Here is a 21,662-nt window from a genome sequence, read left to right on the forward strand (position 1 = left end):
TCCTAGGTCCCTTCCAGATCTATTCTGACCCAGATTAAACTAGCTCTCCCTATTCTTCATAACAGCCTTGCCAACGATCCCGTGACTGAACTCTCTCCAACATGCAGGGGCCATTTTGAATCTGCCTGGCCGCTCTGCAGGGAGGGGAGAAGACGAGAAAAATTCTGTTGGAGGGTGGCAGTTCATTCTCCAAACTTGTGGGTTGGTTTCTGAACATTTCATGACCAGGCTAGGTAACGTCTTAGGCGCAGGGGTAGGCAACCTTGGCTCTTTTATGACTCGTGGACTTCAATTCTAGGGGATGTCAGTGTCAATGTTCGTCTGTTTATAAGGGCTTCGGGTGTGGGTGTGTAGAGTGAGGGTCTGTGATGTGTCTTGTGATGGGTCAGGAGTGAGTCATCAGAGACTTGTGATGGGTCATGGGGAGGTGAACTGCTGGTGAGGGTGGAGGAGGGGACTTCGGTGGGTTGCTTGAGGGTCGGTGCTGTCTCTGGTTGGCTATGCAGTGGATTTGGATTCTGAGTGGTTGGTAGGCTGATTGTCGATCAATGTGTCTGTTTTGTTTTGCTGCATAGGACACCACCAGGTAATCCTGGGGCTTGTCTTGGGCTTGGTTCAGATGGACTTCCTCCCATAGTACTCTGGGTGTCTCTTCTGGCATTCCTTGAAGCCCCAAGCCCGTCTCCTTGCCCCACATGGAAGCACAAGGAGAGGCCATCTGGGAGCATCTGGGTTCAAGGTCCCCCTCACAGATCACTTCCAAGCAGGGACAGAGGCCCACCTGTCCTCAGGAAGGGCCCTGAGCGCCCCCTGGACCCTAGCCACAGAAGGGCAGGTTGCTTGAGCAGCTCAAGAAGCCCCTGCTGAACTTCTGCCATTCCTTCTCTCTTAGCCTGTCTCCGTTGTCAGGACAACGCAGCTGCCAATAATGTAGCAGCAGTGGCCAATCAAACAACACCGCTGGACAGGCAGGCAGGCAGGCAGGGAAGGAAGGCTGAGGGGAAAGCAAGATGGCTGCTGGGGGCGGTTTCTGTCAACGCAGCCTAGACGACAACTGGGCTGAATGAACAGAGGCAAAGAGTGAAATTTAAATTAAATTAAATAATTAAATTTAGGAGAGGCAGTCAGGAAGGAGGCAGTAGCTGAGGAAACTGTGGAGAGAGAGGTGCTTTTTGGCTTCCCTCAGAAGCGGCCTGAGGGGAAAATTTCCCTCAGAGCCAGCTAAATGGGAAGAAGTCAGGAGAAAAAAAGGAAGGGAAATTAAACTGAATGGAAATAGAAATCAGAAATTTTAAAAGATTTTTTAAAAAACTGAACTCTGTGGGAAAAGGGACATGGCTTCAAAGAGAGCAACCACTGAGATGTACAGGCATTAATGTGACAGAAGCAGAGAAGTCGGCTGCATTTTTAGTCCTCACTTAACAACTGTAATTGTGCCCTTGCTAAGCGACATAATAAAGCATGTCATATGACTCTCATTTATCACTAACCATTTTAGTAGTTCAGTCCCGAATGTGCTTTTTCAACAGGCAACTTCTTTGTTTTTATTTGAGGATGTTTCATTTCTCATCTGAGAAGCTGAGGAAGCTTCTCGGATGAGAAGCGAAGCCTCTTCAAAAGAAACACAAGGAAGTCCAGTTGCCTCCTGAAAATGGCACCTTTGGGACAACCATGACTGAGAATCTCCATACACATTTAATAGTCCAAGTCACGGGTATTAAACTCCATTGTGTCACATGATGTATCGTAGCCTATCGTGACTTTTTTGCCATTGCGGAGCTAGTTTGGGTGTGGCTTGCACGTGACACATCCAGCCCCTGGGCCGCCAGTTTGACACCCCTGGTCCAGGTTATCATTTTGTTTATTTATACTTCATATTTTTAACTGCCCATCTCCCTCATAGAGGGGCCCTTATCATTAAAATTAGTAACACAACTGTTAATTGAATCTGGCTTCCCATTGACAGTCAAAAGGTCACAAAAGGTGATCACATGACCTGGGACATTGCAACTTCCCTTACAGGAAGACCTCAACTTACCATTTGTTTAATGGCTGTTCAAATACAACAGCACTGAAAAAAAGTGACTTATGACCATTTTTTACACTTACGACCATCGCACTTACGACCATGGTCACACCAAATTCGGACACTGGGCAAATGGTTTATATTTATGATGGCTGCAGCGTCCTAGGATCATGTAATTGCCTTTTATGAGCTTCTGACAAGCAAGGTCAATGGAGAAGCCTGATTTATTTCCCAATCATGTTATTAACAACTAGTGATTCACTTATCAACTGTAGCAAGAAATGTCTGCAAAATTCACTTAACAACAGAAATTTGGGCTCAATTGTGGTCGCACTTCGAGGACTACCTGTATGAAAAACCAGGCATAACTATTTGCTCAGCACAGCATAACGTTGCTGAAGCCTCGTAACCACCTTTAACTGCGGACTTCCTCTATACTGGAGACACAGAATAAAATGTGATGAAAATATAGTGAAAATGGACTTGACAGAATCTAGTGTAGATAAAGAATCTTTAGAAAAAGAGATAAAGGGCTTGTAAGATAGTTAAGTAGTTGAAACAGGAAATAGTTTTATTATTAAATATTACATTTCTGCACGTATCTTCAAGTTTCATTTATTTGAAAGCTTTCCTTTTGAGAAATAACACGGTCCCCATCACCATCCCCGCGGTCACTGAAGTGAAGATACATTTTCTATCCAAATTCTGCCCAGATTTCCAGTGCTTTGTCTCTATTGAGTCTGAGTCAATATGATTATTGATAGTTAAAAAAAAAACAACCCCCCCAAAAAATACCCCCCCACAACATCAACCAAGCCCTTTGTCCTGGCAATAAGCTAAAAACAGTGATTTGCCCGTGGCAATGGGCTGATGGTCATTAATAACCAGATCATGTTGCACATATATTATATACAATTAAAAAGCTTATGCAGAGTGAATATCCTAATTTTACCAGCTAGAATTTCTGAGAATAAAATAGCAAACGTTTTTAAGTGTTTTTAGTTTTTTGCTTTTCAGTAAAAAAAGATGGCCAATTGCAAGATGGAGGGACTCAGTTACAGTGGCAATGGATGTACCCTTTGAAGACCTAAAGGATCAGGCTAGGCTGATTGTCTTGGGGAAAAAAACTATGTGGTGTAAGTAACTAAGAACTCTTGTGGCAGATAATCAGTCAAAACCTCCTAGGATTGAAAAGCTTCTCCTATCAACGGTTTCAAAAGTTAAAAATTTTATTTCCTCTCTTCATTGCTCCTTCCTGCACACTATCTACACTGCTGTATAAATAATCCAGCCACTTAAATTTACTTCACAGTGCAGGCAGTTTCATGCAAATTATAAATATTGTTATTATTTCCCACTTGTGTTAGGTTGTTAAGGAATGATCAAATCAATATAGCTTTGCCAGAAAGAAGCACCGAGTTTATTTCCTGTACACTGGTGGGTCACCCTTTAAACGGTTGGATCATCATGGTCCAATGAAAATAAAGTTCCAGAAACCTCCATAAAGTTACAAAACTGTTTCCTAACGGATTCATTAAGGAACAATAATATAACTGTTCATATACTATATATAAGGGACGCGGTGGCTCAGTGGGTTAGGACGCTGAGCTTGTCGATCAGAAGGTCGGCAGTTTGGCGGATCGAATCCCAAGTGCCGCGTAACAGAGTGAGTGCCTGTTACTCGTCCCAGCTTCTGCCAACCTAGCAGTTCGAAAGCACATAAAAATGCAAGTAGAATAGGGACCACTACGGTGGGAAGGTAACAGCATTCTGTGCGCCTTTGGCGTCTAGTCATGCCGGCCACATGACCACGGAGATGTCCTCGGACAAGCACTGGCTCTTCGGCTTTGAAATGGAGATGAGCACCGGCCCCTAGAGTTGGAAACTACTAGCACGCATGTGCGGGGGAACCTTTACCTTATACTATACTATAAACTATTCCTATACCCAGCACTGATGGTGTTGCCTAGTTTGGTAATGAAATGTGTGCAAGAAAAAAGACCAAACTCAAAGAGCATCAGGGACCCATCATTTCCACCCTGAGCTACAAATATTCTCCTCCATTTGCTCCTATACTTTCATCACCCAATGAAACCCATGTTGGCGCCAGCAGGAAACATAACTGAATCTTTTCCCTCCGAGATTAGAGTCTCCCACAAAACATCCCAAGATTTTAATTCAAAAGGGAAACTAGAACACTGTCCACCGAAGAATATATTTATTATAGTACTAGAGACAGCAGAAGCAAAAATCTAAAAAGGGAGGTCTCTCCTTATACACTGACACAAACGAGAATATACATATGAATGTTGAAAATAATTGTGTTAAGCATGTATGCGATGGGTGCCTCGGTTAGAGAAGACAGATATGGAATCCGTGAGACAGTGGAACAGAGTTGTAAAAATAATGGTGGTGTATTTGAGTGAACAGTGTGTTATACGAACATAGTAAATTCCTAGGGATATTTTTTATGGCTTGTCATACAAGGGCCTTGCTTTCCAAAGCCTTTGCTCGCCTCTCAGTATCTCTGTACTCCTGGGCCTTCTATCGCTGAGTAGAGAGGGTTCATTTTGCCCCTAGGAAGGGGATGGTTCTGCCTATTCTAACCAATGCCATTTTTTTTCTCCTACAGTGCAGGCTCTATGGATAAACTTCTATGCATACTCTTGTGAGACGCAAGCTGACTGCGCAACCTGAAGCTCATTCCACACTCCATACATTGATACGGTTTCTCTCCTGTGTGGATCCTCTTATGAATAGTGAGAGATCCATTTTCACGGAAGCTCTTTCCACACTCTGTGCACTGATACGGTTTCTCCCCTGTGTGGATCCTTTTATGAGACGTGAGGGACGATCGCATTGTGAAGGTCTTTCCACACTCCATACATTGATACGGTCTTTCTCCAGTATGGATCCTTTTATGGGAAGTAAGGTCACTGCTGCGCTTGAAGCTTTTGCCGCATCCCATGCATTCGTACGGTTTCTCTCCCGTGTGGATCCTTTTATGGGAAGTAAGATCGCTGCTTAATCTGAACGTCTTTCCACACTCCATACAGTGGTATGGTTTTTCTCCCGTGTGGATCCTTTGATGAGATGTAAGCTGACTGTTCAGTCTGAACGTCTTTCCACACTCCAGGCATTGATAAGGTTTCTCCCCTGTGTGGATCCTTTTGTGGGAAATAAAGCAACCTTCTTTGCTGAAGCTCTTTCCACACTCTGCACATTTAAACGGTTTCTCCCCCGTGTGGACACTGCTATGGAAAATAAGGGAATTGCTCTGGTTGAAGCTCTTTCCACACTCCAGACACTGATAGGGTTTCTCCCCTGTGTGAATCCTTTTATGGAAAGTAAGGGAACTGCCTCTGCTGAAGCTCTTTCCGCATTCAATGCATTTATATGGTTTTTCTCCCGTGTGGATGGTTTTGTGGCAAATAAGGGCAGAGCTGCCTCTGAAACACTTGCCACACTCCATGCATTTATAGGGTTTTTCACCTGTGTGGATCCTTTTGTGGCTAGTGAGATTACTCCTATTTTTGAAGTTCTTTCCGCACTGCACACATTTGTATGGTTTTTCTCCCGTATGGATCCTCTGATGTGCAGTAAGGTGACTATTCCATTTGAAGCTCTTTCCACACTGCATACATTTATATGGTCTCTCCCCTGAATGGATCATCTGATGGGTCGTAAGAGAGTATCCCTGGCTGAAACTCTTTCCACACTCCATACATTTGTATGGTTTCTCTCCTGTGTGGATTGTTCTATGAGACACCAGGGCAGAGCTGTCTCTGAAGCACTTCCCACACTCTGTGCATTTATATGGTTTCTCCCCTGTGTGGATCCTTTTATGGGAAGTAAGGTGACTGCTGTTCCTGAACCTTTTCCCACACTCTGTGCATTTGTATCGTTTCTCTCCCGTATGGATGGTTTTATGGCAAGTGAGGGAACTGACATTGCTGAAACTTTTCCCGCATTCCGCACAACTATACGGCTTCTCCCCCGTGTGGTTCCACATGTGATATGTCAGCTGACTGCTCAGCCTGAAGCTCTCTCCACACTCGATGCACGTATATGGTTTTTCACCTGAGTGGATCCTTCTGTGAGAAATAAGATGACTGCGTTGCCTAAAGCTCTTTCCACACTCTATACATTTATAAGGTTTTTCTCCGGTGTGGATCCTATGATGGGAAGTTAGGTGGCTGCTGCTCCTGAAGCTCTTTCCACACTCCTTGCATTGATATGGTTTCTCGTTGTGAAGCTTCGTCTGGGCAGTAAGCAGACTGCTCTGCTTGAGGCTCTTTTTTCCATGCTCTAGATATTTATGCGCTCTTTTGCCCGTGCGTGTTGTTTTATGGGAAGCAAGGTTATCAGGATCACCGAATTCCTCTCTGGACTTTTTGCATTCATAGGAATTCTCCCCAGTGTGGATTTCTGGACCTGAAGGAGGAGGGAAGGTTGGCCCGCAAGACAATTCAGGGTTTCTGCCTTCATCATAGTTGTATTCCGTCTCGGTTGCACCCTGATTATCTAAGTCCAAGTTATTTTTTAACACGGTGCTATGTAGTAGCCAAGAGTTAGTTCTGTTTTCCATCTGTTCCTGCTGGATTGAGGACTCAAGGACTTCCACACCTTGAGAAAGGGATGCATTATCTCCCATATACTGAAGGTGGTATTCGTCGTGTATCTTTGAGCTCCATTGACATTCAGGAGTCTCCTGTCCCACTTCTTCTTCGAATGTTTCTGACATCCCTCTATCTAGTTCCTGATCATTCACAGTTTCCTGCTCATCTCCTACTTGGGGGGAGGGGGGGGGATGAATGAGAAAAAGAAAAAAAAGAGAGATTTTAAAAAAAGTGTAACTCTTCTACCGTAAGACCTTTCACACAGAAATTGGATGAGGCACCAAAGATCAACTTCTATTAGTTAATAAGCTAATTCTAATGGGAGTTGATCAGCATTTCCAAAATTCTCTTTCTATATTGTTACAACCTATACAATGGTACCTTAGTTAGTACTCAACTGCTTTGAAACTGATCAAATGCATTTTGACACCAACATTTTGTCCTGCTGCTCATCATTTGTTTGGCACACAACACACAAGCTAGAACTTGTTGTTGTCAGCTGCCTTGTGAATCACTACATTATTCCTTATGGGAAAAAATCTGTTTGGTACTCATCGTTTTTGGTACTCATCATGCCTCCCGGAGCCAATGAACAATGATTGCTGAGATATCACGGTATCAGATTTTGTTTACACAATTATTTCAAATCTTATTCCTTTGCTGGAGTATTTCCCACCGATTTCATGAGCTGTTTTTTCCCCCCTTGCTAATAAATAAAGATTTAAACAATGAACAAAAAGGAAGAGGAAAGAAAAAAAGAGAGTAATGAAAATGTGTTTTAGTTCAACGGATTGAGATGTTTGCTTGCAAGCATTAGAATTCTGGATTTTAGCCAATTGCAGTCAATCAACCGAACACAAAATTTTTGCATCTTGTCATTAACCTGGATTGGCTAGGGGAAATATTTTCCATTATTATTGTCAAAACAGTCAGGAAAAGTTTTTTTCATAATTGAAAGCTCTGGACATCAGAACCACAAAGTATGCATGTTGGATAGGTATGTACATAATCAACCATCATTTATGAAGTTATATGTCAGTGGTGGCAAACCTATGGCATGTGTGCCAGAGGGGACACTTGGAGCCCTCTCTGTGGGCCTGCACGCCTTGCTCTTTGGCTAGGTTTTCGCAGGAAAAAGCCATTTCTCAAGCCTCTTCCTAGCCAAAACAAGCCTCCAGAGTGAGTGCGCTGTTTTGAGCTTTGAATTATATCAAATCTGACACCAGAAAAAGACTAACAGATGACCTGAGTGCTGTATGTGTTGCTCTCAAACTTACAAAGTATAAGCCAGGGTTAGACAAATTATCAGCAAGCATACAACAGCAAAAATCACATTAATTGTTCAAAAGCATGCCAAATGCAAACTTTTACCTTCCAGTAAAAAGTTGTTTGTATCATTGAAAACTTTGTTATTTTGTTTTTCTTTTAAGACAAAAGATGTTAATGTATGAGTTGTTTTTTCTAAACTAAAACCTCAGTATTCAGATAAAATTGCCGTGTTGGCACTTTGCGATAAATAAGTGGGTTTTGGGTTGCAGTTTGGGCACTCGGTCTCTAAAAGGTTTGCCATCACTATGTTATATGTCCTGCCAGATCTCTAGGGGGATACAGGAAAGAGGATTAAGATGCAAATATAAAAGTAACCTCTGATGAAAAAGGACCTTTGGTGTTCACTGGTAACAGTGAATTTGATGTAATTTGATGGGGAGGAGTGAAAATGCATTTTCTGTGATTGTTGGGTCTGTATTCTCATCCTTGAATCTTTTCGTCTTCCCTGCTCGTACAGTAATTATCTATTTGACAACTTCGCACTGATTATATGGCTCACCATGTCATTAATGGGAATATAGACGACCAGGAGTTTCAAAGAATATGGACTGAATACAAAAAGGAGAAGGAACATGGATCCAGTTGCAAAATGCATGAAAGACAACTTGAAAGGAAAAGAAAGTCATGCGTAGATGGAAATGATGAAAATCATGAAAAAGAAAGAAGGGAAAAGTTTCAGGGACAAATGACTGCATAAGGACTTCTGCTTGATTCATTCTTACTTGCTTTCAGCTCCACCATGAACTCAGAGAAGTGAGGGCCCTTACCCAGAGAAGTCACATTTCTAGAGTTTTCCATCATGACTTCCCCATGGAGGGATTTCTGCATGGAATCCAGCAGAGCCCACTCTTCCTTTGTGAAACACACTGCTACCTCCTGGAAGGACACAACAGTCTGGAAAGAGAACAAGAACATTCCTGCTTAACTGAGAAAAAAACCTCAAGAAAGGTTTGACACACAGAGGCCACACACATACATACACTACATATATCCATCATGCTACATGCTATTCCCCTTTGGAATAAACAACATTTTGCAGAAATGTTAATTTTTATTCACTTGTATATACCGGTATATGTAAATTTTTTAGATTGCTAACAAAGAATTAAAGGGAGACTGATATGCATTTCAAACTTATTTGTTTTCATCAGTCAGCCATACCCTTCTGAGATTCGAACCTGGGCTGATTGCACATTAGGCAGTTGTTTTTACCTCTAGGCCACAAGATCTATCTCATTTTGTTAGCTGAGAAGCAAGGGAGATATGTGTTAAATGCTTGTTAACTATTTTAGATTACCTTGCTAGGTCCCAAACATGGGAGAAACCTTTATTTCCTGTTTCAGCCTAACCGAAGGCCATCGACAGGCAGTATATATATCCCGTTCATGGATTACTGCCTTGTCGTGGCGAAGGGGCTTGCGTAATTCAATGAAGCTATGAGCTATGCCGTGCAGGGCCACCCAAGACAGAAAAGTCATAGCAGAGAGTTCTGACAAAACATGATCCACTGGAGAAAGAAATGGCAACCCACTCCAGTATCTCTGCCATGAAAACCCCATGGACAATACCAAAAGGCAAAACGATATGACACTGGAAGATGAGGCCCTCAGGTCGGAAGGCGTCCAATATGAGCAGAGGGATAGTACTAGTAGCGCCAGAAAGAATGAAGCGACTGGGCCAAAGCCGAAAGGACACTCAGCTGTGGATGTGTCTGGTGGTGAAAGGAAAGTCAGATGCTGTAAAGATTTTTTCTCCATAGGAACCTGGAATGTAAGATCCACGAATCAAGGAAAGCTGGATGTGGTCAAACAAGAGATGACAATACTGAACATCGACATCTTAGGTATCAGCGAACTAAAATGGACAGGAATGGGTGAATTTAATTCAGATGACCATCAGGTATACTACTGCGGGCAAGAATCCCTTAGAAGAAATGGAGTAGCCTTCATAGTCAATACAAGAGTAGGAAAAGCAATACTAGGATATAATCCTCAAAATGACAGAATGATCTCAGTTCAAATCCAAGGCAAACCATTCAATATCACAGTAGTCCAAGTCTATGCCCCAACCACCAGTGCTGAAGAGGATGAAATTGACCGGTTCTATGAAGCCCTACAGCACTTTATAGAACTAACACCAAAAAATGATGACATTATCATCATGGGGGATTGGAATGCTAAAGTAGGAAGCCAAAAGATAACCGGAATAACAGGCAAGTTTGGCCTTGGAGTACAAAATGAAGCAGGGCACAGGCTGATAGAATTTTGTCAAGAGAATACGATGGTCATAGCAAACACTGTTTTCCAACAACCCAAGAGACGGCTCTACACATGGACATCACCAGACGGTCAACACAGAAATCAGATTGACTATATGCTCTGCAGCCAAAGATGGAGAAGCAATATACAGTCAGTAAAAACAAGACCAGGAGCTGACTGTGGCTCAGACCATGAGCTTTTCATTGCAAAGTTTAGGCTTAAACTGAAGAAAGTAGGGAAAAGCACTAGGCCACTCAGGTATGAATTAAATCATATCCCTGTTGAATATACAGTAGAGGTGACAAATAGATTTAAGGAATTAGATCTGATAGACAAAGTGCCTGAAGAACTATGGACAGAGGTTCACAACATTGTAGAACAGGTAAGCAACCAAAACCGCCCCAAAGAAAAAGAAATGCAAGAAAGCAAAATGGCTGTCTGAAGAAGCTTTGCAAATAGCTGAGGAAAGGAGGGAAGCAAAAGGCAAGGGAGAAAAAGAAAGATATGCCAAATTGAATGCAGAATTCCAGAGAATAGCTAGAAGAGATAAGAATGCCTTCTTAAATGAACAATGCAAAGAAATAGAAGAAAACAATAGAATAGGGGGGACCAGAGATCTTTTCAAGAAAATTGGAGAGATGAAGGGAACGTTTAATGCAAAAATGGGCATGATAAAGGACCAAAATGGCAGGGACCTAACAGAGGCAGAAGAGATTAAGAAGAGGTGGCAAAATTACACAGAAGAACTATACAAGAATGAGCTTAACGTCCCTGATAATCACAATGAGGTGGTCAGTGACCTCGAGCCAGACATCCTAGAATGTGAAGTGAAGTGGGCCTTAGAAAAGCTGAACAACAACAAAGCTAGTGGAGGTGACAGTATTCCAGCTGAGCTATTCAAAATCTTAAAAGATGATGCAGTAAAAGTGCTACACTCAATTTGCCAGCAAACTTGGAAAACTCAACAGTGGCCACAGGATTGGAAAAGATCAGTTTACATTCGAAGTCCAGAGAAAGGCAGTGCCAAAGAATGTTCAAACTATTACACCATTGCACTCATTTCACATGCTAGTAAAGTTATGCTTAAAATCCTACAAGCTAGACTCCAGCAGTATGTGGATCGAGAACTACCAGAAGTGCAGGCAGGATTTCGAAGAGGCAGAGGAACTAGAGATCAAATTGCCAACATACGCTGGATCATGGAGAAAGCTAGAAAGTTCCAGAAAAACATCTACTTCTGCTTCATTGACTATGCTAAAGCCTTTGATTGTGTGGATCATAACAAACTGTGGCAAGTTCTTAAAGAGATGGGCATACCAGACCATCTTATTTGTCTCTTGAGAAACCTATATGTGGGCCAAGAAGCAACAGTGAGTACTGGACATGGAACCACTGATTGGTTCAAAATTCGGAAAGGAGTCCAGCAAGGCTGTATACTGTCGCCCTGCCTATTTAACATATGCAGAGCACATCATGAGAAAGGCAAGGCTAGATGAATCAAAAGTTGGAATTAAGATTGCCGGAAGAAACATCAACAACCTAAGATATGCAGATGATACCACTCTAATGGCAGAAAGTGAAGAAGAACTAAAGAGCCTCTTGTTGCGGGTGAAGAAGGAGAGTGCAAAACTTGGGTTGAAACTTAACATTAAGAAAACCAAGATCATGGCATCCGGCCCTCTCAATTCCTGGCAAATAGATGGGGAAGAAATGGAGGTAGTGACAGATTTTATTTCCCTGGGCTCCAAGATCACTGCAGATGGGGACTGTAGCCAAGAAATTAAAAGACGCTTGCTCCTTGGGAGGAAAGCAATGGCAAATCTAGACAGCACACTAAAAAGCAGAGATATCACCCTGTCAACAAAAGTGCGTATAGTCAAGGCTATGGTCTTCCCAGTTGCAATGTATGGCAGTGAAAGCTGGACCATAAGAAAGGCTGAGAGCCAAAGAATTGAGGCCTTTGAACTGTGGTGCTGGAGAAGACTCCTGCGAGTCCCTTGGACTGCAAGGCGATCAAACTGGTCAGTCCTAGAGGAGATCAACCTGACTGCTCTTTAGAAGGCCAGATCCTGAAGTTGAAACTCAAATCCTTTGGCCACCTAATGAGAAGGAAGTACTCACTGGAGAAGAGCCTAATGCTGGGAAAGGTTGAGGGCAAGAGAAGAAGGGGACAACAGAGAATGAGGTGGCTGGATGGAGTCACTGAAGCAGTAGGCGTGAGCTTAAATGGACTCCAGAAGATGGTAGACGACAGGAAGGCCTGGAGGAACGTTGTCCATAGGGTCGCGATGGGTGGGACACAACTTCGCAGCTAACAACAACAACAACAAGCCTTCTTGGACATGGGAACCTGGGAGAACTATTTTGTGATGGTTCTCTTCCTTTCTTCAGGGCTGTTTTCGGTCAGTATTGATGAGAGTAAAACATACGAAGAACGGCTGCAGGACTTGGGTTTGGCTAGTCTAAAGAAAAGAGGAAATAGGGGAGACATGATAGCCGTGTTCCAGTATTTGAGGGGCTGCCACAAGGCAGAGGGAGCCAGGTTGTTCACCAAAGCACCAGAGGGCAGGACGAGAAACAACGGTTGGAAACTGATCAAAGAGAGAAGCAACCTGGCATTAAGGAGAAACTTCCTGACATTGTGGACAATCAACCAGTGAAACAGCTTATCTCCAGAAATTGTGGGCACCTCATCACTGGAGATCTTTAAGAAGAGACTAGACCAGGGGTGTCAAACTGCTGGCCCACAGGCCGGACGTGTCATCCGGAAGCTGCGCCCACCCCATTGCTGTCAATGGCAAAACCGTCCTGATAAACTGTGCGACATCAAGTGACATCGCGAGTTTGACATGTCTGGACTAGACATTCACCTGTCTGGGACGGTATAGATTCTCCTGCTTGAGCGAAGACCCCCAAGGTCCCTTCCAGCTCTATTCTATTCTATTCTATTCTATTCTATTCTATTCTATTCTATTCTATTCTATTCTATTCTATTCTATTCTATTCTATTCTATTCTATTCTATTCTATTCTATTCTATTCTATTCTATTCTATTCTATTCTATTGGGAGGGAGATGTCATCCTTTGTGGGATGCTCTCCCCCCCTCAATTCAACACCCACATGAAACCACTGGGCTTTGAACTCAGGCTGGTCAAATGAGGTTGTCTAAGTGTCCCTCTGCCTGGAGGCTGCAAGGGCCTGGATGGAACATGTCTTCAGCTCAGTCCTACCAAGACTGAGTGGCTGTGGTTGTTAGGGCCACTTAGATCCAGGGAGATTGTAACTCTGACCTTGGGTGAAGTTGTACTTTGCAATAGTGGCGAATGTCTGTAGCTCGGGTGTAAGATGAGGGGAAAGGTTCGTTCTCCAAGCTGGTGGGTTGGTTTCCGAGTGTTTCGTTACCAGGCTAGGTAACGTCTTCAGCGGCGTTTGTCTGTGTCAGAGCACTTCTGTTTATAAGATGACTCGCTGATGACTCACACTTGACCCACTGATAATTCACACCCTCCACTGATCCTGACCTGAAATAACCTCCCCATCACAAGATTCTCTCTGATGACTCACACCTGACCCATCACAAGACCCTCACTAGACACACCCACCCCTGAAGCCCTTACAAAACAGAAGAGCACTGACACAGACATCCCCTAAACGCCGCTGAAGATGTTACCTAGCCTGGTAATGAAGTTATTCTTCCCCATTCAAAGGTGGCACATAATCTGGGCATGGGAAGTCATCTTTGATTTACAGCTCCTGCTTAAGGAGCAGAGGGCACCATAGCAAAGGTTGCCTTTATGCAACTTCAATTAGTGCGCCAATTGTGCTCTTTCCTGGATGAGGAGGCCCTCCGGTCATTCAAGCCCCAGGGAATTTGACTACTGCCATGTACTCTATGTAGGTCTGCCCTTGAAAACCACCTGGAAGCTTCAACCGGCCCAGAATGGCATGAGCAATGATGAAAATGTCTTGGTATGCCTCTGTTTTGTGATCTGCACTGCTGCCAATTTGCTTCTGGGTGCAATTCAAGGTGCTGACTATGACTTACAATGGCCTAGGACCCAATTATTTGAGGCATCCCCTATCTCCCATGGTACTTTGGATCCCTTCTTAAACAGGGTCAACTTTAGAGACCCTGAAATCGGGGAATCTCCGGCTCTGATGAAGGTTTCAAAATGGTTAAAACCTAGCTTAGGCTACAGTGTCCATTGTGAGCTCTGTTGCTGGCCACATTTGCCATATGGTGTTTTTTTTTTAATTCTTACCTGCTTTGTTTTTTGAAGTAGATACAAAATAGTGTGAAATCACAACTGGCAGTTTTTAGCTGATGTTGGCCCTCATACTCATCCCCAAAACCTTGGATGTCGGAATGTACTGGTGTAGTATATGTGTTGGTCTAAGCCAGGGGTAGGCAACCTTGGCTCTTTTATTTTATTTTTTATTTATTTTTATTACATTTATATCCCGCCCTTCTCCGAAGACTCAGGGCGGCTTACAAGCTTAGCAGTAGCCTTCATTCTATGTATATGCCTGCTTGTTAGGGCTTTCACACACACCCCAAGCGGCATTATTACAAAGTCAGCTTATTGCCCCCAACAATCTGGGTCCTCATTTTACCTACCTCGGAAGTCAGCAGCTGACTCAGGAATTCTGGGAGTTGAAGTCCACGAGTCATAAAAGAGCCAAGGTTGCCTACCCCTGGTCTAAGCAATGTGGCCTTTTTAATTGATGGATGGAAATTTTGTCAATACGCGCATTTTTTTCTAAGTGCTGTCCAAGATTACACACAGGGTGCTAATAATCCTGGGGGCCACTGCAGCTAGTTTATGCCATAACCTTTCAACTTTAATTTTCAGATCTTTATGATTTGAGGAATCCTTGGTGCTCTCTGAGCTTGCTTGTTTTCTTGCAAACATTTCATTACCCTAACTTCTTCAGTGCTGATGATGTTACCTAGTTACAATAATGAAACGTCTGCAAGAAAACAAGCTAAGCTCAGAGTGCACTAAGGACCCCTCATTTCAATCCTGAGCTACAAATATTCATTGGTATTTTATGATCTACTCCAGTTCTTGTCTTCTACTCTGTTATTCCCTGACACTGCCACGTCAATTATCTACATTTACTTCTTTTCAACCACAATTACATCTGGGGTGTTATGAGCCTTTTCTAGTGACAGATTTTATTTTATTTACAGATTTATTTATTTATTTACAGATTTATTTATTTATTTACAGATTTTATTTTTCTGGGCTCCAAGATCACCGCAGATGGGGACTGCAGCCAAGAAATTTAAAAAACACTTGCTCCTGGGAAGGAAAGCCACGGCAAATCTAGACAACACACTAAAAAGCAGAGACATCACCCTGCCAACAAAAGTGTGTATAATCAAGGCTATGGTCTTCCCAGTTGCAATGTATGGCTGTGAAAGTTGGACCATAAGAAAGGCCGAGCGCCAAAGAATTGAGGCCTTTGAACTATGGTGCTGGAGAAGACTCCTGCGAGTCCCTTGGACTGCAAGGGGATCAAACCGCTCAGTCCTAGAGGAGATCCACCCCGACTGCTCTTTAGAAGGCCAGATCCTGAAGTTGAAACTCAAATACTTTGGCCACCTAATTAGAAGGAAGGACTCACTGGAGAAGAGCCTAATGCTGGGAAAGATTGAAGGCAAGAGAAGAAGGGGACGACAGAGAATGAGGTGGCTGGATGGAGTCACTGAAGCAGTAGGCGTGAACTTAAATGGACTCCAGAAGATGGTACAGGACAGGAAGGCCTGGAGGAACGCTGTCCATGGGGTCACGATGGGTCGGACAGGACTTCGCAACTAACAACAACATGAGCCTTTTCAGTTTGTATTCAGAAATCCCACAATATTTTAACCTGCTCATTTTTTACTACTTCTTCAACTTTATGTCCCCACCATTTTTTTTCATTACTGGCATTACTATAAACAATATATTACTATAACATCCCGATTCAGTCACAGTTTTGTCCCATACAGTATTAACCTTGAGAACTCTAAAGCTTCCTCCTTCCATTATGTTTTCAAGATGGAGAGTGATTAATATTTATATGTTACTTATATGTAAGGGTGTAGGTCCATACATATGTTGTTTATAGTATGTTTAAATGTGTGTTATGTATGTGTACACTTGGAGAGGAAGCAACTAAATTTCATTTTTACCGTGTGCCATTGTGCCCACAGTAAAAACTGACAATAAAGGTTATCTATCTATCTATCTATCTATCTATCTATCTATCTATCTATCTATCTATCTATCTATCTATCTATCTATCTATCTATCCTGCCTCCAGAGGTGGTGAATGCTCCAACACTGGAGGTTTTTAAGAAGAGACTGGACAGCCATTTGCCTGAAATGGTATAGGGTTTCTTGCCTGAGCAGGGCGTTGGACTAGATGACCTCCAAGGTCCCTTCCAACTTTATACTATTTATTATTATTATTATTATTATTATTATTATTATTATTATTATTATTATTATTATTATTATTATTATTATTATTATTATTAATCATCTATCTATCTATCTATCATTCTGAGATTTTTTCAGAGTTATGCAGAATCTATATTGAATAAATGAAATCAACAGCCTTAATGACATCTGGGCCAGAGTCAGCATTCCCAGCTAACAGTAAATACAGTTGTGGTCACTATTCACAAATTTTGGCCCTTTAGCGCATCGGTTGAACCAAAGCCAAAATTTTGAATTAGTTTCAAAGCCAGAAATCATTTACAAATTCTACAGATCTCTAAGTGCTGTGGTTAATACACTGAGGACAAACGGCCAATTCTTATTAAAAATAACAACAACAACAAAAAACCTGTCCACTGCAAGGCCTAAAATTGAGAAAACTATCCAAAGCTGTGGCACTCTAATACCAGGATTTGTGCATGGATCAAAGACTAGACTTGATAGAGGATATACAGTGCCCACATTCTACGTTTTAAACGACTTTGAAAACCACTCATACTTTGAAACTTGCTTGGATGAGAACTAAACCTACCAAGGGAAAATTATACCAGTGTCTTTGACACGGAACAGAGATACAGCCTGTATGGATGGTGTTCTCTCAGCAGATCACAGCACCTGGCCTTGCTCTCTCTGGGATTGGGCCGCTTGGAACTTTGATGCGGGATGACCAGAAGATGCCAGAGATTAGGCCAGATTAGGAAGCTAAGAAACATACCCCAAGAAGGTAAGAGGCAACCACTTTTATGCTGTTACCCAAAAAATTGCAGGGATGTTGACATGAGGTCAATGTAATAATTAGATTGGCAGGCTCAAGTGTTGGGTGATAAGGCTTCCAGGATCCAATCTTTCACTAAGATACCCTAAAGCAGAGGCCCCCAATCTTTTGGGCACCAGGAACTGGTTCTGCAGACCAGAGTGAGGAAAATTCTCAGGGATGACTCACACCCTGGACGGTATCTCTTTACTCTCCTACCGTTGGGTAGGAGATACAGGAGTATAGCCAGCCGCACCAACAGGCTGAAAAACAGCTTTTATCCATGGGCTGTTAGGCTTTTGAACGGGAAATAATTTTTATAAACTTTATGCATAATTGACTTGTGAGGCCGGTGTGTTGTGCAATTAGTTCACCTGGTGTAATAAGATGGAGGGTTTGTGTCACTGTAAGCTGGGGGTTGGGGGCATAAAGGGAGGCTCAGCCAATCTCAATGTATACATGGTTGTACTTTGACAATAAAGGTTCATTCATCCTGCCCGCATCCCATGGATGGGGCTTTGCTTCTTTGTGCAGACCAGTTGTTGGCATGCTGCGGCCCGGTACCAGTTCACGGACCGGGGATTGGGGACCCCTGCCCTAAAGATCATATCTTGGCAGTCTGTAATCCATTGAAGCATGTAGTGTATCTGCAAAGAGTTTGGGGAACATTTTGACAAGTTGAACATGATACATACCATATATGCAGGTTTGATTCCTGCAATGGGAATTATTATGGTGCCCTCAGCTCTTTAATGAATTGGAGGTTTCCTTACAGCAAATCATAGTTGCTAGGTTTCTCCTACCTGAGCTGGCAGCTGAATTGCTCTTGCTGCTCCACTAGAAAAAGGGGAAGAGGTTTCAAAGAGGTCCACCGATGTTGTACGGTCCCCTACAAAATAAAGGGACCGCAGGAAGAATTTTAGAACATATTGTTAACAATTTCTGGAACAGCACAATATAAAGCACCTTCCAGACTGAAGTGACTCCTACAAAACAAGTTCCTGAAGATGAAAGAAGTCAGACTTCTTTCAGGCTAGAATTCCCGAAAATCCAGAGGTATACTTTTATTTATTTTATTTTATTTTATTAAATTTATATACCGTCCTATTCCCGGAGGACTCAGGGCGGTGTACAGGGAAGATTAAAATGTCTAGAAAAGGAAGAAAGGATAGTCACTGACCTGGTGAGATATCTTGAGCTTCTTCTTGCTGAGAGATCTCCCTAAAGAATGTCACTCGTGTTGGTTCCCCCTTTGCTTTCGGTCCACGTGGATCCACTTCACTGGAGCCTTCCTGCATGTGAAGACCCAAAGGGAAAAATTTAGAGGGTGGGGGCTGGATGATGGGAAAGGAAGATTCTCATCTTCTATCCCAGACAACCCATCTCCACCATCTCTAAGTGGGGAGGGAGGAGTGTTTTTGACTTTCCATCCACCCCAACATATTTCCTAAAGGCACACGTGAAATTTGATGGAAGAGAACACTTGTAGCTCACAGTTGAACTGTGGGGTCCTTGGTGCTCTCTGAGCTCGGTTCTTTTCTCACAGACGTTTCATGACCCAACTAGGGAACATCATCAGTGCAAGAGGGAGGAGGAGGAGGACTGAGGAGTCCTTGGTGCTCTCCGAGCTTGGTTCTTTTCTCACAGACGTTTCATTACCAAACCACGTTAACATCATCTGTGCTGGTGAGGTAGCACTGTAGCGACCGTAGCATTCAGCCCTGATGACGTTCCCTCGTTTGGTAATGAAACGTCTGCAAGAAAAAACACAGCCGAGCTCCGAGAACACCAAGCACCCCTACGCAGTGACATTTTCTTGTATTCAAATTCTGGTGAGGACTTCTTAGCGTAACTAAGAATCATGTTTCCTGAAGGGTGACATGTCCCCTCCCCTCACCTGCGTCTCTTTGTCCTCCGCCTGGCTCAGGAGGAAGCCTTCCGCCAGGGCCACGGCCTGGGAGCTGGTCTCGGCTCCACACTCCCGTAGCCAGTTGGCCATCTCCAGGGGAAGGATGGCCAGGAACTGCTCCAGGACCACCAAGTCCAGCATCTGAGCTTTGGTGTTCCTTTCTGGCTGCAGCCACCGAAGGCAAAGACGATGGAGGTGGCTGCAAACCTCTCGGGGTTGTTCAGCCTCCAGGTGGCCGAATCCCCTCAATGGCCGGTCCTGATGGAGGCCCCCCGGGTGAATTCCTCCTTCCAGGAACTCTTGTCTGGCCGCCTCCACCTTTGGGGCTTTCCCGGCTACCTCTTTGCCCTCCATCTTCTAGGAGAACCACAATCTTGGAAGTTCTCGATGACAGGGAAAGGAACGGACCGGCTGGGAGACTTAGAGGGGATCCCTCTCGATGGTGGTGGTGGTGGTGGGGGGAAATCTTCACTCCTCTCCCCAAAGAGGCCTCCTGGCCCACCACTCTCTCCTCCTTGCCTCCCCCCTCCCCACCCCACCCCACCTCACCCCTTCCAGCCAGGCGGGCAGAGGGGCTTCTGCAGGAGGGGCTCGAGCCTACAAGGGGCTCCGTCTAGTCGGGCTTCCTCTCGCAAGCAGCCCACGGCCCTTCCGGCTCCTCGACCCTCCCTCCCTCCCTGCTTTTTGCTCAGCAGCCCCCGCCAGGGAAGGGGCAGGGAGGGGAGGGAGGGCGGCCCCCGAGCAGCGAAGCGGGCTCCGGCCAAGGGCTTTTTTTCCCCCTGTCCCGGTGCTGAACCTCCCGACCAACCTTGGAAGGATCCGGATGGCGCAGCCCCCGCTTCTCCCCGGGCTCCGCTCTTTCGCGGAGGCGCCGCCGGGATCCTCCCTTGGCGAAGGAGCGCCTGCCAGGGGTTAAAGCCAGGAAGTGGGGCGCCCTAGAGAGGAGGAGGAGCCGCCTTCCCCAGCGCCTCCTCTTCCTGCCGCTGCAGCTGCTGCAGCCACATCTGGCCAGCGGCCCGGGAGCGCCCCCTGCAGGCCCGTGTTCCACCCTAGGGCGCTTTCCACCGCTCCGCCTTGCAGATCCTCGGCTGGCTTTGAGACCGCGATATGTGTGTGTGGGTGTGTGAGTGTGTGTGGGTGTGTACGGGGGGGGGCGGGGGCAGGAGTTGATCGCTTTTGATTGGCCTCCTGGCGCTCGGGAGGAGGGGGGGAGCGGACAATCCTCCCCTCCCGCTTCACTTAGTCTCCCGCAAACTGAGGGCAGCCTTAGGGATTGAAAGAGGCCCCCCCCACCCCCACCCAAATATTCCCCTCCCTCCCCCCATCCTCCCCCCATCGTGGTATTTGGTTGAGATGATTTTGGCTGGGGAGGGAAAGAAAGAAAGAAAGAAAGAAAGAAAGAAAGAAAGAAGGAAAGAAAGAAAGAAAGAAAGAAAGAAAGAAAGAAAGAAAGAAAGAAAGAAAGAAAGAAAGAAAGAAAGAAAGAAAGAAAGAAAGAAAGAAAGAAAGAAAGAAAGAAAGAAAGAGAGTTAGGAAGGAAAGGAGGAACGAAGGGGAAGGGAAGGAGGAACGAAGGGAAGAAGGGAAGGGAATGGGAGGGAAGGAGGAAGGAAAGAAGGGAGGGCAAGGGAGAAACGAAGAGAAGGGGAGGGAGGGAGGGAGGGAGGAAAAAAAGAAGGAAAGGGAGGGAGGGAGAAAGGAAGAGAAAGGGAAGAGAGGAAAGAAGGGGAGGGAGGGAGGAAGAGACAAGGAAGGAAAGGAAGGAAGGAAGGAATACAGTAGCAATTTTGAGAATGAGAAATTCAGGACTTTGACAGGACAGGGTTTTTGCATGCTTGGACAAAGAAGTTATTCTGGAGTCTACATTATCGGTTGGATTATGTGTCATCAAGTCATATGTAACTCCTAATGACCCCAGATAGATGTTCTCCATGATCATCTATCCTTAATCTGGTCCTTTGGGTTTTTCTATAGGGCCCCAACTTCACTGTAGAGGCATCCATTCACCTTGCCACTGGTCGTCGTCATCGTCGTCGTCGTCCTCCTCCTCCTCCTCCTCCTCCTCCTCTTCTCCTTTCTTCCACCTTTCCCAACATCAGAGCCAGCTGCAGAGGACTAGGTCCGAAGTAAGATAATTTAAGCCTGGTCATTTGTGCCTTGGGTGAGGACTCTGGCTTGGCTTGTTTGAAGATTCTATTTCATCTAATGATGATCTGATTTAGATGATCTAATTTAAATTAGATTCGATCTTATTTAGATCTAATTTGCCTAAGTT

At 44.3% G+C, this 21,662-nt stretch overlaps 1 protein-coding gene across 1 annotated transcript; it reads right to left on the reverse strand.

Moving 5' to 3' along the window:
• Positions 1–4,227: 4,227 nt before the first annotated feature.
• On the reverse strand, positions 4,228–21,415 carry LOC308663069 (uncharacterized protein; the record flags this gene model as incomplete). Its single annotated transcript, XM_081319214.1, has 6 exons — positions 4,228–6,817; positions 8,697–8,868; positions 18,282–18,367; positions 18,659–18,770; positions 20,196–20,416; positions 21,376–21,415. The coding sequence occupies 6 exons, from the start codon at positions 21,413–21,415 to the stop codon at positions 4,653–4,655; spliced, it is 2,796 nt and encodes a 931-aa protein (XP_081175340.1). The 3' UTR covers positions 4,228–4,652.
• Between the last annotated feature and the right edge of the window lie 247 nt (positions 21,416–21,662).

This window comes from Vipera berus (genome assembly GCF_964194415.1).
Source record: "Vipera berus genome assembly, chromosome: 2".
In the NCBI taxonomy this organism is placed as follows: domain Eukaryota; kingdom Metazoa; phylum Chordata; class Lepidosauria; order Squamata; family Viperidae; genus Vipera; species Vipera berus.